The sequence below is a fragment of the Hordeum vulgare genome, chromosome 3H (genome assembly GCF_904849725.1).
Source record: "Hordeum vulgare subsp. vulgare chromosome 3H, MorexV3_pseudomolecules_assembly, whole genome shotgun sequence".
NCBI classification, from domain to species: Eukaryota; Viridiplantae; Streptophyta; class Magnoliopsida; order Poales; family Poaceae; genus Hordeum; species Hordeum vulgare.
In genome coordinates this window covers 547,881,871-547,895,687 of record NC_058520.1, presented here as the reverse complement: position 1 = coordinate 547,895,687, position 13,817 = coordinate 547,881,871, and the positions used below count along the sequence as shown (strand labels likewise).

The 13,817-nt window shown below is 45.6% G+C and overlaps 2 protein-coding genes across 2 annotated transcripts; one reads left to right on the top strand and one right to left on the bottom strand.

Annotated features, from left to right (window-relative positions):
- Positions 1-4,250: 4,250 nt before the first annotated feature.
- Positions 4,251-10,624, top strand: LOC123444897 (delta-1-pyrroline-5-carboxylate synthase 2). Its single transcript, XM_045121779.1, has 21 exons — positions 4,251-4,556; positions 5,087-5,158; positions 5,282-5,385; positions 5,480-5,582; positions 5,665-5,826; positions 6,223-6,500; positions 7,170-7,320; positions 7,487-7,651; positions 7,773-7,850; positions 7,965-8,054; positions 8,128-8,214; positions 8,311-8,397; positions 8,476-8,572; positions 8,726-8,829; positions 9,047-9,122; positions 9,408-9,558; positions 9,648-9,716; positions 9,851-9,917; positions 10,029-10,099; positions 10,214-10,294; positions 10,367-10,624. Exons 1-20 carry the CDS (start codon positions 4,455-4,457, stop codon positions 10,290-10,292), a joined length of 2,193 nt encoding a protein of 730 aa, XP_044977714.1. The 5' UTR covers positions 4,251-4,454; the 3' UTR covers positions 10,293-10,294; positions 10,367-10,624.
- Positions 10,625-11,120: 496 nt separating this feature from the next.
- Positions 11,121-13,570, bottom strand: LOC123444898 (pentatricopeptide repeat-containing protein At3g46790, chloroplastic). The gene has a single exon (XM_045121780.1). It carries the CDS (start codon positions 13,408-13,410, stop codon positions 11,443-11,445), a length of 1,968 nt encoding a protein of 655 aa, XP_044977715.1. The 5' UTR covers positions 13,411-13,570; the 3' UTR covers positions 11,121-11,442.
- Positions 13,571-13,817: the final 247 nt, after the last annotated feature.

Genomic DNA, 13,817 nt, shown 5'->3' with positions numbered 1-13,817 from the left:
GCATGTTAGTAGTGGTGGAGTAGTCGTACGATGTGTGTAATGCATCGATATAGTAGTTGCATGAGTTTGTATGGATTTGAGATATCATATTTGAGGTGTCCGGTTGTATAATGGATTATTTGAGGCGTGACGGTTAGTGTCTGCGGACGTTTTCGTGCGCATCCACGCGCATTTGAAGGGTCATATTTGTCCAGTCCGATTGTAGATGCTCTAACATTATTATATATCAAGTACATTACCTTAGAGCATCTACAATCGCATACCTCTAATTCGACCCCTCAAACATCCACGGAGGCGCCCGATCAGTGACCAAGCATTGTCCTTTTTGAGCCCCTATTTGTCTGTCTTGCAGCCACACTTCTCATTTTCTTTCTCATATGTCCGGTCACTTGCATGCAATTGATGGAGATGAAGAGAAAAAATGAATACAAAAAGAGAAAACATGATCCGAGGTGGGTCCATGTTTTACACGGCTGACTGACCGGGCACGTCCACGAGCCCTGATATTCTCCCTACATTTTTCCTCAATATGAGGGTTCGCGGACAACCTAGACATATAGGTATGATATGAGGGATCCGGTTGGGTCAATTTTTTTCTAATCTTTCCTGTCCGGTCACTGACCGATTTCGCCCACGAACGTCTGAGGAGGATTTGAGGACTCAACTAGCTCCTAGTATTTAGGATCTCTAACGCCCATGGCCTATGTGCCTACTTTACAAGGCGTTCAACTTATCCTCTTCAACATATATGTTTTAAATTGTACCTGATTCAATCTAAGAATGAATTCCTCTCTTCAACTCGGTATCAGTGGTGTCCATGACTTCGCACGGGTTCCTCCTCCTCCGCTAAGCACCCACCCTCCCCTCTCTCCGCTGCAACCAACAATGCGTCTTTGTGCTTCCTCGCGGCACTTCGGTGGCCTCTCTTGCCGCTACAACCTTTATCACCGATGTCGACATCTCTCAAGCCCCCTCTGTTGGCTCTTCCCCACCCTTCGTATTCGATACCAACTTCTCAATTTGTTCCTATGTACTACTTTGTGCCCCCACCGCCATCACCGCCAGCAAACCCAGCACGCCACCATATTCTTAATGATCATATCACGAACCACATCCACTTCAAAATCAACCCGATAGTCTACAGCTACCACAAGTGGAAGACCTTCTTCATGCTCGTTCTCGTCGGGCAACAACCTCCAAAGCAACCCGATTTGCCTCTGTCGTGAGATAGACCGTCACATAATTATTTGGATCTATGCCACCCTCGTTGATCCTCTCATTGACCATGTCATTGGCGCCACAACTTCCTATGCCCTTTAGAAGAAAATCAAGGACTATCTCCTAGCAAATCGGGTTGCCCGATATATGTTTGTCAACCGACAGTAGATCAATCCCAAACATGGCGATCTCCCGGTCGGTGAGTACACCAACCGCATGAAACTCCTCACCGGTGGCCTTGCCTACATCGGCCACCCACTCTCCGAGATTGATCACACCACACAATTCTTACATGGCCTCGACACCATCTGTGTCATCTGGTCGATAACCACAACTCCCCTTCCCCTTTTATGTTAATAAAACATTTACAGCATTTGATTTTAGTACATTGTGATTTGTGGACATCTCATGTTGTAAGGTTCTCCGAATTTTAGTATTACCTTATCATTTTGGATTAATTCACTCACTATTCGTGGTCCTTCCCCATGCGCAACAAATATGACACATCCACCGTTCTTCAACGCCCTTTTAACTTTGACACATCCACCATCCTCCCCCATGCACAACAAATATGACACATCCACCGTTCTTCAACGCCCTTTTAACTTTGACACATCCACCATCCTCCCCCATGCACAACAAATATGACACATCCACCGTTCTTCAACGCCCTTTTGACTTTGTCCACACCCAATTCAATGTAATCATCAAAGCCATAATTTTAGGAATATTAAATTCCTTCTTACATGTACAAAGTAAATATAAAAATTACCATGGTAATCCAAGTCTTTTTTACCATGATAGTGTTTAGAACACATAAAATAAATACAAAAAAGCCATAGTAACCATGCATTTTGCTAGTCGATACAAATCATATCAACACTTCATATATGCGTGTAAAAGTGTATAATACTCATGAAACATGAGCTTCGAATATTTAGATTTGTTTTTTCGTCTTTGAATAAGGGATGTTTCAATTTCAAACCCTTCCTTAGGTTAACTGGGCTCATTTGCATCTGACATGTCATTGATGATAAATTAGGAAAAATATTGTTCTATAGAGTAACTCGAACGGAGGCAATATATAATTTTGTTACTCGAGCTAATGTTTTTAGCAAAGAGTTCTTCCCTTAAACTGATAACACAATCATATGTACTATATCGCATCCAGCCCTTCCATCACCAACATCCTAAACTAACACGACTCATTTTGTACAACAATTTTGTCGACCACACTCCATATGTTCGTTACATAAAAATATATTAATACATAGTTAGATGGTTAAATCTACCCCCAATATCATGCTTGATTAGGGACCAGGTGGGATCGAATGAAATGGTTATGGAAACTTTGAATGAGATGAAAAGAAAAAAGACGTTATGAACAACATAACTTTTTCATATCTCGTGTGGTCAATGGGGCGGAAATAGAAAGAGACCAAGTATTGAACAAATTGTTTTGTTGTTTTAGTTACCAACACAACTCTTGGCCGAAGTTCTCCTGAATGCAACCGGTTCGTTCTGTAACACTTTGCTGCATCCCATGAGACAAAGACCACAAAGTCCAAGACCGTTACATTCTGGTATGTCCAGGGCTCTGAACTAAACAATACCTAAATGTCTTTGGTCCACAACATATATGTCAATCCATCGACATAGTACTTCGCTAGCATGTACATGTTCTAGAAAGATGATGAAATATATCATTTTATTGGACACACAAACTAAACGTGTTTAGTTAGATTAATTTACAGCTCCTCTTTTCCTATTTCATTTTTCACGAAACTAATAACACACTGATATGTCTTGGTGTGATCTCATCCTCATATGTTGATTTGCGTATCCACCGCTTCCCACCAACATTCTGTTCATTTTCACCACCTACATCCTAGAATGTATGATTCAATCATGCACTACGGTTTTGGTGGCTGCACTCTAGCAGTTTTGGTTGTCTTTCATACATGGCAAAAACAAGCACATGCATATGAGATCCACATAATATATCACCGCTAATCATATGTTTGATCGTGTGAATCAACCGGAATTAAAGTGAAATGGTTCTAGAATTGGGATAAGATGAACATGTGTTATGTTTGGTGAACATAATATTGTGTTTACATCGAGATTTATATTCCATTTGATTGAGGGAATAAAAATGGAAACCAACCAAGCATGAAATCAACTGTCTTGTCGGCATCAAAGTTATCATCGGGACGAACGGGTTTCGCTACCGGCCAAACGTTCCATTCAATGGAACGAACGGAGTCCTTCCGTTTCACGCTCGCCGCATTCCGTGAACCTAAGGCCCACAACTTCTAAAACCGTTCCGTTCCATTCTACTCGGTTCCCTCGCGGCCTCGACGGAACACCACCTGACCTAAGCGTCCATGTTCCACGGCACATACCCGAATCCTTGGACACACCATTGACCATTCCGCTAGCGGGTAGCGCCACATTCTCACCTCCTTGGAACTCCAAACCATGTACGTACTGTAGCACATACATGTGCCGGCATGCAGCCTCCTTTAAGGAAGGGCCCTCTAAAGGAAAGACGTGAGCGTGCAAACGCAAACAAACAAATTGGCTGGTGCATCAAAACGGCCACAACAATCCACCCCATGCCAGAGCCAGCAGCACGAGTGTAGTATGCACCATGCACCACTCCTACTCCTACGGGCACTACCACGACCGGACGAGCCAGCCGGCCTCAGAAACGATCAAAAGAGCCTACCCCGCAAGCGTCCACTGCGGCGCGCGCGCACCAGCACACCACCACGCCGCTGCTGTGTCCAGGTGCGGGGCGACAGCTGGCGCTCGATCCATCCATCCCGCCCGCCCTATATTTCCTCGGCCCCGGGGGGATATTTTGCGCAACGGCCTTCCCCCCGCGCGCGCACACGCGTCCGCCCCGCACGGGCGGCCGAGGCGGTGGCCGCGGGCGGGCCGCAGACGATCTAGGGCCGCCATCGCGCCGCACACGTACCCCGGACGCGACGGCCCGCTCGCTCCCCCCTCCCCCTTTAAATCGGGGGCGCCCGGTAGCTCCACTTGGTATCCCACGGTTCTGTTCCGCCGCTTCCACCCACCTCCACCTTGACCTCGCCTCGCCCACCCGTTCTCCCTCGCTCCCTCTTCTTTTTTTTGTCTCTCCCTTCCTCGCCTCGCCCGTCTCGATCGGGAGCGAGCGAGCGAGCGAGAGCGGGTCGCCGCGCCGGGGGGAGAAGCGGGAGCGGAGAATGGGCAGGGGTGGCATCGGGGGCGCCGTTGCGGCGGCGGACCTCGAGAACAGCGACTCCACCCGCTGCTTCGTCAGGGACGTCAAGCGCATCGTCGTCAAGGTTGGTGGTACTCCCATGCATGCATGGCCAGCTTTTCCTCCTCCTCCTCGATACGAATCTAATGCCGCCGCCGCCGTTTTGTTGGGCCGGTTCGTTGGAACTGCTTTTGCTTTCCCCTTCTTCTCCGGCGTGCGTGATCCTGGCCCGAGCGCGTCGGGGCTAGCACGGGTGATCGGGGAAAGCGTCGGGGCTGGCACGGGCGAAAAGGTCCCGATCTGATGACGTCAGCGAGCTGATTTAGCAGAGTATCTATCTATATTCAAACAAAGGCGGCGAAAATAGCTTCGATTCGCCGCACCTCATGTTATTATGGCGTGGCATAAATATAAAAGATCACGTGCGAGGTTCTAGATTAACCCCGCTGGTAAAAACGACGGAGGAGATCCCTGAAACTGAATTACGAAGTTATTTTTCATATATAGTATAGTTCGTTGCGAGGTAAAAAAATGTTTTTTTTACTTGGTCGCTAAGCAAATCGGTGTTATGTGTTCGTCGGGTTCATCCATCTAACCGCTTTCTCGTGCGAGCAGGTCGGCACCGCTGTTGTCACCGGGCAGAATGGCCGACTCGCCATGGGCAGGCTCGGAGCTCTCTGCGAGCAGGTAACTCGACTTTTCTGACGAGCCATGTGCTTTTAACTCAACTTTTTTTACAGCGGTTTCAGCTAAACCTGTAAAAAATTCTTTTTGCAGTTGCTAACCGGTGAATATGTGGAAATGTTTCAGGTGAAGGAGCTTAATTTCCAGGGGTATGAGGTGATCCTGGTCACCTCCGGCGCCGTTGGCGTCGGGAGGCAGAGGCTCAAGTACCGGAAGCTAATCAACAGCAGGTTGCAGAGAGTTTTTGGTCACAGCAGTTTGCTGACGGCTATTAGCTCTGGTAATTTCGTCATTACCTTTGCTGATATTTCTCCTTGCTTGCAGCTTTGCGGATCTGCAGAACCCACAGTTGGACCTGGACGGGAAGGCCTGCGCTGCCGTCGGCCAGAGTGGCCTCATGGCTATCTACGATACGCTGTTTAGCCAAGTGGGTTCTGCTAACTGCTCTTCTTTCTTTTGTTGTTGTTTGAGGTTAACGTGTTTCTGACAGCAGACTCACCTTCCTGCAGCTTGATGTGACATCGTCTCAGCTTCTTGTCACCGATCGCGATTTCCGGGATCCAAGTTTTGGGCACCAGCTTCGTGAGACTGTCGTCTCTCTGTTAGATCTTAAAGTGATACCAGTGTTTAATGAGAACGATGCTATCAGTACGAGGAGAGCGCCATACGAGGTGTGCTTTCTCTCAAAGAACAATTGACATGCACACCCAAGCTTCAGACTTTTTTGTGTCTCTAATGTTATCTCTGGACCAGGAGCTTAATTCACAATATGTCTGTAGTCTAGGCATTCATTTTGCTTTTCATCTGCAGGCAACCTCTGTTATTATTTTGTACAACATCTGTCTTGCTGAATTGGTCCACGTATGCAGCAGCTAGTTTATCTTTCCTTACTCTGTAAATAGAATATCTGAATATGTAGTGTCCTGTTTAGTTTCAGTGATCGGGATGTTCATCCGTCCAGGCTTTGCAAAATGATGGCTATGCATCAACTTTATGAATATTCCCACTAGCAATGACTATTGGGGCGCTTCCTGTTCACCGATTATAACATTTGACTCCGTGTGCAGGATTCATCCGGTATATTCTGGGATAACGACAGTTTGGCGACGCTGTTGGCAAAAGAACTGGACGCTGATCTTCTTATCATGCTTAGTGATGTGGAGGGACTCTATAGTGGTCCACCGAGTGATCCTCAATCAAAGATTATCCACACGTACATCAATGAAAAACACGGGAAGCTAATTAATTTTGGGGAGAAGTCTCGCGTGGGAAGGGGTGGAATGCAAGCTAAAGTGGCAGCTGCTGTTACTGCTGCATCCAAGGGCGTACCTGCTGTCATTGCAAGGTGAGGCAACTTTTCTCCCTTGCTATTCTAGCATGATTTAGCCATATGCATAGCTACTAAATGTTTCCATCAGGTTAACAATACTGCAAGCCATTTTATGGTTGGTCACACTGCCAGCTACAGAGCTACTATACATGTGCAATCCGTGGTTACATATAAAACAATCGCGGTTTTAATTTGACACATCGGTAAATTACCTTGTATAATCCAATGGAGTCAGTACTATTACCAGCTTGTGTTGATATTTAGTTTAACTTCCTTAAGTATCGGAGAGAACTGGGCGTCAACCAGTTGGCTAGCTAGAGCAGGCTGAAATGCTCGCAGCCCACGGACCCGCGTTCGAGGCTCAGCCTCCGCTGTGTTGGTGCTCGCTTTTCTTCCTAAAACATGCCACCAAAGGCTAGTTCTGGTTGGTCAAGTATTTTGAAGTATCGAATTTCACATCTTGAGAACGCTACCAGACATATTTAGTGTTTGATTAGATTACTTCACCGAAGATCCAGGGAGGCGTGTGCTTTCATTTTGGCATGTACTGAAGCTTGTGGTGCAGTTTTAGCTGCAACTGCCAGTTGTAGCCTTGTGCATACTATTGTACAAAGCTGAGTTTATGTCAATCTGTAATATAATCATTTCTGCCTTCTAACTTTTTTGTTCCTATAATCCATTCAGTGGATTTGTAACAGATAGCATTATTAAGATTATGCGAGGAGAGAAAATTGGTACGCTTTTCCATAATGAAGCAAATGTCTGGGATTGTACCAAGGAAGTGACAACCCGTGAGATGGCAGTTGCTGCAAAAGATTGCTCGCGGCATCTCCAGGTACCTTTTATACCTTTCTCTAGAAATAAGTAGCCATTGGAGGTATAAAGGTATACCTTCATTTCTTATAGTAATAACTATCAGTGGAAAGTTTGGGCTGCCTCGGTATTTTGGTTTTCGAGCTGCCATTCCTAATTAATTCTGTTGCATGTGGCCACCCAAACAGAATTTGTCATCAGAGGAGCGTAAGAAAATTTTGCTAGATATTGCTGATGCTCTGGAAGCAAATGTGGGTTTAATTATAGCTGAGAATGAGGCTGATCTAGCCGCGGCACAAGATGCAGGCTATGAGAAATCTTTGGTTGCTAGGATGACCCTGAAGGCAGGAAAGGTGGGTTGTGTATGATTACGTTTGGCCATATCAGGAAGTCCTAGTATCTTCATCTCTGCAGTATAGATTTATATCTATTTGATTATGTTTGCTCATACCATATGTTCTTATGTATTTGTAGATAACAAGCCTTGCTGAATCCATTCGTGCAATTGCGGACATGGAGGATCCTATTTCACATACACTGAAAAAAACAGAGGTGAAAATGACATACCGCATTTTAAAATTTGAAAGATATTTTTAGTGAATATGTTATACTAAGTTTTAAATTAAAATTTCCTCATTGTTAACCAATTAATGACATATTTTATAGGTTGCTAAGGATTTAGTATTTGAGAAGATGTACTGCCCATTGGGCGTTCTCCTAATTATTTTCGAGTCTCGTCCTGATGCCCTGGTCCAGGTAAATATTTTAGGTTCAAGTCATAAAAATTCCCTGCAAGATCAACCTTATTTATGAGCATATTATTGTACAGATTGCAGCTCTAGCAATCCGAAGTGGAAATGGTCTTCTTCTGAAAGGAGGAAAAGAAGCTATGAGATCAAACACAATATTGCATAAGGTATGATGCATTTAGTTAGCTGATTGTGTTTTTAGTACTGCATCATCGCTCTTTAGCTTAATTACACTTCTGACATATCTTTATTGTGTTTATTAGGTCATAACCAGCGTGATTCCAGATGGTGTTGGTAAAAAGCTTATTGGCCTTGTAAAAAGCAAAGAAGAAATTGCTGATCTTCTAAAGGTGAGCATGTCTTTCGATTCCTTGGATGATGAGAAGTTGAGTACATAAATATGTCTAAACTGGATGCACAATATGCAGCTTGACGATGTGATTGATCTTGTTATTCCGAGAGGCAGTAACAGGCTCGTTTCTCAAATCAAAGCAACAACTAAGATTCCTGTTCTTGGTCATGCTGGTAAGCCATTTTTTAAGTTCATCCGTGAATGATATAATCATATTTCAGCTTATGTTATTCAAACATGATATTTTATCATACAAACTTAAGTAGATTATATTTTCTTTGAAATTTACATATACGACAATTAAAATTACATCCGTTCTTCTACAGATGGTATCTGCCATGTTTATATTGATAAATCGGCTGACATGGATATGGCAAAGCGTATTGTATTGGATGCAAAGGTGGATTATCCGGCAGCATGTAATGCTATGGTGCGTCTCTGCCTTTGTATTTGTGTATGATTTCAACTATTAGTTATAAATAACATATATTTTTTTAGAGATTTCCTATATCATTGTCATACATGTATTATTGCAACACAACGTGGATTCAAATTGAACTAACTAATTTATGTTCACACCAGATACACCATTTCTGACATGAATGATTAAATAAACTGACTAAGCATTATGTATATCATCTGTGCAGGAAACACTACTTGTTCATAAAGATCTGAACAAGACAGAGGGTCTTGATGATTTGTTGATGGAACTCGCGAAAGAAGGTATCAGCTCACCAGACCCTTGAAATCAAATATGCCAAAAATAATAACCAATTTTTTAGTTATGTTTCATCAATAAATCTAGCAAACTTAGTTGCCAGAACAAATATGTATGCAGGTTCTAGACACCTTGAATTGTGTTTTTTAGAAACTAGACACCTCGAATTGAAAAGTGAAGTTGATGCTAATGAGCATTTTTCAGACATGATCAGTTTAACATAATGTATTATCATATATTTATTTTACCATGATCGTTTCGTTAATTTACAAGTTGATGTAATATTGCAGGAGTTGTTATTTATGGTGGACCTGTTGCACATGACACATTGAAAGTACCAAAGGTAGATTCATTTCATCATGAGTATAGCTCAATGGCATGCACGCTCGAATTTGTTGATGATATACAGTCAGCAATTGACCATATAAATCGTTATGGAAGGTATGCAGGTTTCCTTTTAAGCATGCTCTGCTGAATGTATCTTTTTGTTACACTAAATTTGATTGTTGTCTCAAATATTTTTGTTTCAGTGCACACACAGATTGTATTATCACAACCGATAAGAAGTCAGCAGATACTTTCCTACAACAAGTTGATAGGTATTTAGTTAACTTCATTTCTCTGGTTATCGTGGTTACCAATTATGGTTATGTTAGCTTTATTTCTTGATGTTTTATTTGATATACGATCACGCTGTAACTGTCGAAATAACATTTTGTCTAAACTGTGACAGTGCTGCTGTGTTCCATAATGCAAGCACAAGGTTCTGTGATGGGACTCGCTTCGGTCTAGGTGCAGAGGTATTGCCTTTTGGCTCGCTTGGGTCTAATATATGCTGTCAAATGTTACTAAAGATTCAACTGGATCTGATGAAACAATCTTTTCTGAACATTTTCAAATGTCTTGAATAGGTTGGCATAAGCACAGGGCGCATACATGCCCGTGGACCTGTTGGTGTCGACGGTCTTCTAACCACTCGGTGGTAGGTCTTTACACCAGTCACTTTTTCTGCAATTCTTCAGCTTACGCACGATATTTCCCGGTTTTATAGTATTAGTATATTCACTTAATATGCATGCATTGTCTCATTATACAGCATTCTACGAGGGAGTGGACAAGTAGTGAACGGAGACAAGGGAGTTGTGTACACCCACAAGGATCTTCCTTTGCAATGAGGGTAAGTCATGGTTGCTTCGATCGAATGCTTAACTGGAAGTATTTATTTACTGACCTTCTCCTGTGGTTGCAGGTAGAGGATTCTTGCTGTAGTTAAATCAATTTTTGTAGAATAATCCTCTTCAAAGCCCCCTTCTCTTTGCGCGAGGAATGAAGAAAGACAGGAGAACGTTGTTACTGTGTCGCTATCTGGTTCCGTGATTGCCTTCGGTTTGCTGTACAATGATTTATCCATACAATGTCGTAGTTATGGCACTGGCTGTTGTAACTGTAGAATTGCATCGGTACATCTATGCTATATATGTGAAGCAGCTGTACTGTTTCTGATGAAGTCTCAAATCCCTTTGTCATGTTGTCTTTGTATGGCATGGGTACGCAAAGAGCACCTGAAATGAATGTGACTGGTATACGCCTTGATTGAAATGGCGCTTGACATCATGCGGATGAAAACCGTGGCCTCGCAACTTGCACGCTGAGAGTTCTTGGATAAATGAGTGGATGCAGGGGTGAACAGAACTAGCACCAGCTATGTCTCTGGCACCAGGCAGGTGTACTGCCACGAACTGTTCCTGAGATTATGTGAGCAGAGGAACCGGAGAAATAGGCTGAAGTGATACAGGTCTTTGAGTCGAACAGCTTTGTAGTCGTGACAGAGTTTTCCAAAACGAATAACTAGAATGCAATCTCTAGAACTCTCAGAATGCAACAACCACCACTTACCAGAAACTAAACTTCTCAACATTTCTCATAATGCAATGACAACTCATTTATGCGTCAAATCACAGAACCATAAACCCCTGATCATAAGTTACCGTTGCTTCCATATCTTAAACGAATCTCAGGTCTTGATTATGAAGATTAAGAGTGGGATTTTACAAGGAACTTGCTAATTCAGAATGTGCCAAGGACACCATTACTGCCAAGGAAAATGTCATTAAATGGACCCATTACAAACGTGTCAAAATTGCCTTGCAGAAGTTCCACTGGTCTCCAAGTAAAGACCGGCAATCAAATTTTTTTCCTCCTGAAAGACTGGGTCATCATGGCTAAATCTAATCATGTTAGGCTGTACAATAGTTCCTACTTCATGGTCATTCGGTATGATATGATCAGCAAAGATCAAAAAACAGCACAGAGTTGGCAGCATCTTCACCAATAATCGCCACACGAACAGATTCCATCCCTGAAGTGGTGAAACCGATTCACATCCTTCACAACGATTTCGCGCTCTGTGAATTTGGAGATGAACTTGGTGACTGAATGACAGTCCTCACATAGCCTCAGGTTCTTGGTGATCCTGATTACTTCACCGCCGCGAGTGTTGATAAGCCCAAATGCAACTGCTAGCTTCTCACTATGACCAAGCAAGATCCTTTCCTTTTCTTCTTCTTCAATGTCATACATAACAATATCTGTGTCAGGGACATAGCCCTGATTTTTCATCTGTGCCACAAACTCGCCTATCAGAGCTTGAAGCTGCTCGACCGGTGGGTTCTTGTTGTCCACAGATGTGAAAGAGTGTATCTTTTTGTTCACCTCCATCCAGCTGCACCCCGGCACCTTCTCCAGCCCATGCTCCTCAAGCAGCTCCTTCAGAACGTCAACTTGGTCGTTCAATTTAGCCCGGGAATAAATATCAGCAAGTAATACATAGTTCCCGGCATTTCTGGGTTCAAGATCAAAGAGACGAGAGCAAGCCATCTCTGCATACTCCACATGGCCATGAATACGGCAAGCTCCAAGAAGTGCACCCCATACTTGAGGACTCGGCTCAATGTGCATGCTCTGTATGAGCTCCACAGCTTCATCCAACTGCCCAGCACGACCAAGGAGGTCTACCATGCAAGCATAGTGCTCTGCACGTGGTTTGACACTATAATCCATCATCGACTCAAACAACTTCTTCCCCTCATCCACAAGTCCGGCATGGCTACAAGCCCCAAGAACACTGATAAACGTGATGATACTTGGCGATAACCCAACTTGAACCATTTCCTCAAACACCTGAACCGCCTCACGGCCAAAGCCATGCACCCCATATCCAGATATAAGTGAATTCCATGACACCACATCCCTCCGGCGTCCTATCCAGTTGAAGATACGCCGGCCAACTTCAAGGCATCCACATCTCATGTACATTGCCATCAACGCGTTCAGCACAGAAACAAGTGAGTCGAAACCCCTCCGAAGAATATATGCATGCAATAGTTTGCCATGACTGAGTGCGTTTACTCCCGCGCACGCATTCAAGACGCTTACTATTGTGATCGAGTTAGGCACCAGGTCTGCATCAGAAGCCAGCATATCCTTGAACAGCTCAATGGCATCAGCAGGTCTCTCATTCTTGGCATAGCACCCAATCATGGCACTCCAGGAAACAACGTTCCTCTCTGGCATTGCAGCAAACACATTCTCAGCATAGCTGACGATCCCAAGCTTTGCATAGCAGTCAATAAGAGTAGTGGCGACATGCATGTGCAATGCGTAGCCACGGCGGATGGCATGTGCGTGTACCTCGCGTACACGTGCGGAGGCCGGCGCGTGCGACGCCGACACGGCGATGCAGGCCTTGAGCCCGTGCGTGTAGCTGTAGCTGTCGACGGGAACGCGGAGCCGCCCCATGTCGGCCAGGCGCGCGAGCGCCTCGTCGCCATGGTCGGCGAGGGTGAGGGCCTTGAGCAGCGCGTTCCACACGAAGATGTTCTTGTCGGGCGCCTCGTCGAACACCTGGCGCGCGGCCGGGAGCGCGCCGAGCGCGGCGTAGGCGTCGATGAGGCGGGTGGAGAGGAAGGGGTCGGAGCGGAAGACCGGGTCGGACTCGAGGCGGCGGTGGACGGCCGCGGCGAGCGCGGCGTCCCCGGCCCTGGCGGCGGCTTGGAGGAGCGACTCGTAGGTGCGCTGCGTGGGCGCGGGGAGGCCCGGGAGGAGCGCGGCGGCGCGGGAGAGGCTGCCGCTGGCGCAGAGCGTCTGGATGAGGTGGTTCGCGTTGGCCGCTGGCGGGGGGCCCGCGCCCGACGACGACGACAGGGAGGACCGGCAGCGCGCGAGCGTTGGGCGCCTGGAGCCGAACGCCGGGTGGGTGGGGTGGAGCGAGCTCGCGGGGGCGGAGGAGAACATGAGGTGGAGGGGGCGGAGGCGGAGGCGGAGGGGGCGGCTCGGTAGGGGCTTCACCGTGGGGAGTGGGGAGGAGGCGCGCACGCCGCTGCGCCGGCGTGGTGGATATTTTCTGGGTGGGGTTTGTGTTGTGGCCGGTTCGGTCGGAGCTAGGCGGAAAGGAAAATGGCCGAGCCGGAGAAGCGTCGGGATTTTTTGTGGCTTTGGTAAGCCGATGCCCGATGGGCTCCTGGTTCAGCTCACACTCACACACACGCGGCTTGTAATTTAATTCGCCCCCAAGTTTGGGCTGAATGGGTCGGTGTGGTTCCGCGCGCAAGGCCAATAGTGGGCCCGTTATTTTTAGATTTCACGTAAACTAGTAATGTGTATGTACAGCGCACGTCTTATTAACACATCTTATATAAAAC

Coding starts and splice junctions, on each gene's coding strand:
- LOC123444897 (XM_045121779.1), top strand. CDS start 4,455: ATGGGCAGGGGTGGCATCGGGGGCGCCGTTGCGGCGGCGGACCTCGAG. Junction 8,215..8,310: donor CAAACACAATATTGCATAAG/GTATGATGCATT, acceptor TGTGTTTATTAG/GTCATAACCAGCGTGATTCC. Junction 9,559..9,647: donor CATATAAATCGTTATGGAAG/GTATGCAGGTTT, acceptor TTTTTGTTTCAG/TGCACACACAGATTGTATTA.
- LOC123444898 (XM_045121780.1), bottom strand. CDS start 13,410: ATGTTCTCCTCCGCCCCCGCGAGCTCGCTCCACCCCACCCACCCGGCG.